The sequence below is a fragment of the Entamoeba dispar genome, genomic scaffold, assembly GCF_000209125.1.
Source record: "Entamoeba dispar SAW760 scf_1105229462229 genomic scaffold, whole genome shotgun sequence".
Classification (NCBI taxonomy): Eukaryota; Evosea; order Mastigamoebida; family Endamoebidae; genus Entamoeba; species Entamoeba dispar.
Genome location: NW_001855088.1, coordinates 1 through 2673, shown reverse-complemented (window position 1 = coordinate 2673; position 2673 = coordinate 1). Strand labels below are relative to the sequence as shown.

The 2673-nt window shown below is 23.9% G+C and overlaps 1 protein-coding gene across 1 annotated transcript, besides 5 other annotated features; it reads left to right on the top strand.

The window, feature by feature from the left end:
- The first annotated feature begins 107 nt into the window (after nt 1-107).
- Nucleotides 108-161: a microsatellite.
- A 2-nt stretch (nt 162-163) lies between these two features.
- On the top strand, nt 164-1862 carry EDI_138920 (meiosis-specific nuclear structural protein, putative; the record flags this gene model as incomplete). Its single annotated transcript, XM_001739535.1, has 2 exons — nt 164-228; nt 275-1862. 2 exons carry the CDS (start codon nt 164-166, stop codon nt 1860-1862), a joined length of 1653 nt encoding a protein of 550 aa, XP_001739587.1.
- Nucleotides 554-745: a microsatellite.
- Nucleotides 612-794: a microsatellite.
- Nucleotides 1180-1223: a sequence feature (AT_rich).
- Nucleotides 1863-2521: 659 nt separating the features above from the next.
- Nucleotides 2522-2579: a sequence feature (AT_rich).
- Nucleotides 2580-2673: the final 94 nt, after the last annotated feature.

Below are 2673 nucleotides of genomic sequence, written 5' to 3'. Positions count from 1 at the left end.
TTGTGAATTTGGTGGTAAATTTAATATGAAGTAACAAATATTTATACAAATAGGATTAATATTTTATAGACATACTATCACTCTTCATAATGATGTTTATATTAATGAAAGAATAAAAAGAATAAAGAAAGGAACTAAAAAAAATATAAAACAAATAAAAAGGATGAACGACAACGAAATATTAAAAATGTTAATTTCAAAAAGAAATGAAGAGAATGAAATGAAAATGTTTGTAAACAACTCTTAAAATGAAAAATAAAAATAACGAAGATAGAAAACATTATTACCAGTTAAAGGAAAAGAATACCATGATAGAACAATTGAAAAAAGAAGTAGAAGAAACAAAGAAATACCATGTGGATTTATCACCAGATACCAAAGAAGAAAGGATAAAGGAATTGGAGGAACAAACAAGTAAACTTCAAAATACACAAGATATAATTCAAAAAAGAAATGAAGAATTAGAGAAAGAAAACACTGAAATGAGAAGAATAATAGATGAGCATAACTTGAAAGAAGAAAACACAAAAAGTGTCATAGAAGAAAGTATTCAAAAAGATAAAGAAATTGAAGAAATTAAACAGAAGAACAAAGAGATAGAAGGTATGATTAAAGAAGAGAAGGAAAAAACAAAAGGAATGGAAGAGGAAATTAATAAGATGAAAGGAATAATTGAGAAAAAAGAAATTGAAGAGAAAACATTTAAAAGAATGAAGGAAGAAACAGAAAAGAAAATAAAAGAAGAGGTCAATCAAAAAGAAAAACGGATAAATGAACTAGAAAGAAAAATAGAACTATTTCAAATGGAAAATATTGAACTTACTCAACGAAGACTAAAAGAAAAGAGAGAAATGATATGGATGAATCAGATTATTCCAAAGAAAGAAATAAAAACAATAGAAAAGGAAGAAGAAAACAGTAAATATGAAGAAGAAATAACAGAAGTAAAATTTATCCAATCAATTATTCCATTTAAAGCTATTGAAAGAAAAGAAAGAGAAGAGATAGAGATTTTGGGAATGAAAGATATGAATTTAGTAGTTGAAAATAGAAAAGAATTCAAAATTATTGAAAGAAATGGAGAAGAAAATGAAAGGATTAGTATTGAAAAACTCAATGGAAGATATGTTTGTAGTTGTTTAAGTTTAGAACAGAAAGAAATTATGTTTTGTATGAGAGAAAATAATTATTCAAAATTTTATTTCTGTAATTTAAATAAAAAAGAGATTGAAAGCACAAACTGTTCAACTCCTGGAAGAATTATTTCTTGTACTCCAATAGATGAACATAGTTATATTTTTGTTGAACAAAATGGTTATACTATTGTTAATGCATATAACAAAAAAGCAACAAGTTCTATTTCATATACTGCAAATAATATTATCCAATTAGTTACCTACAATGGGACTATCTATTATATTTCTCAAACAAGTGATTCACAAAAACTAGTTATTGTCAGAGGGTCAAATAAAACAATTATCTCCTTAGACAAAAATGTTATTTCAATGGATGTAGGATATCAGTGTTTATTCCTTCGTACATCATCATCATCACTATATTGTTTTGACTTAAACACAAACCAGTTCGTTAACGAATTATCATTAACAAAGTTCAATTCTCTAGATATTATCGCTACATCTCATCATCACAGAGTGGTTGCTATTGGGTGTGATAATGATGATATAGTATTTTGGAATGCATTTATCATGGACACAACTAAATCAGTTAAACAATTTACTCTTGACCCTCTTCTTATCAATTCAAAGCGACCAAAAATCACAAAAATAATTTGGAATGAACAGGGAGATGCGTGTTCTGTTTCTTGTGGGTTCCAAATTTTTATTGCATCTAACATCAATTAAGTATTTTTTAATCATTTAACTTTTAAGAAATTTTCAAAAATTCATCACTTTTGTATTTTTTCCAAAGTAGTGTTTTTGTTGTATTTCATATACTAAAGTTTTCTCGTACTGAAAATCCTGACACATAAAAATAGAGTCAAGAATAAAGGGGTATGAGTTAAAAAATCTTATTTTTCAATTGGTTTATAATAACTCATTACCAAAAATTTAATTTCATTTGAACCTAAATAATTTATCAATAATATTTACATTAAAACTTGAATAACCTTCTTTTATTTGTTTTGGAAATCAAATAAATATCAAAAAACAATTAGTTTATTATATGTTATATCTATCTCATTTTTCCTTTTTGTATCTTATCTGTTATCTACTTGTTTAAATTATTCGTTTTAGAATATTATTTCTATATTTTTAGATTTTGAATTATTCTTTTTGAATTAACTTAATAGTTCAATGTTTTTATAATTACTATGTTATAGGTATGTATTTCTATATGAATTAAATTATTTAATGTATGTATTTTTTATAACTCTTTTATTTCACTTTTTATCTGTAAATTTCATAATATAAACAAATTGTTACAAACACTAGAGAGTTATCAAGTGTTTTATTTTATCTTTATTATAACTTGTATTCTTCTGTGTTTAATAAACACTAACTTATTTAACATTAATATTTTGATTAGTTTTATCTTTTTAAATTATTTTTTAAATTTATCATTAACCATTTATTCTTCTATTTTATAACTAAAAAACAATTAGTGTTTTACTTGTACAATACTTTATTAATGTATTTTTGTTTGTGTTATTTG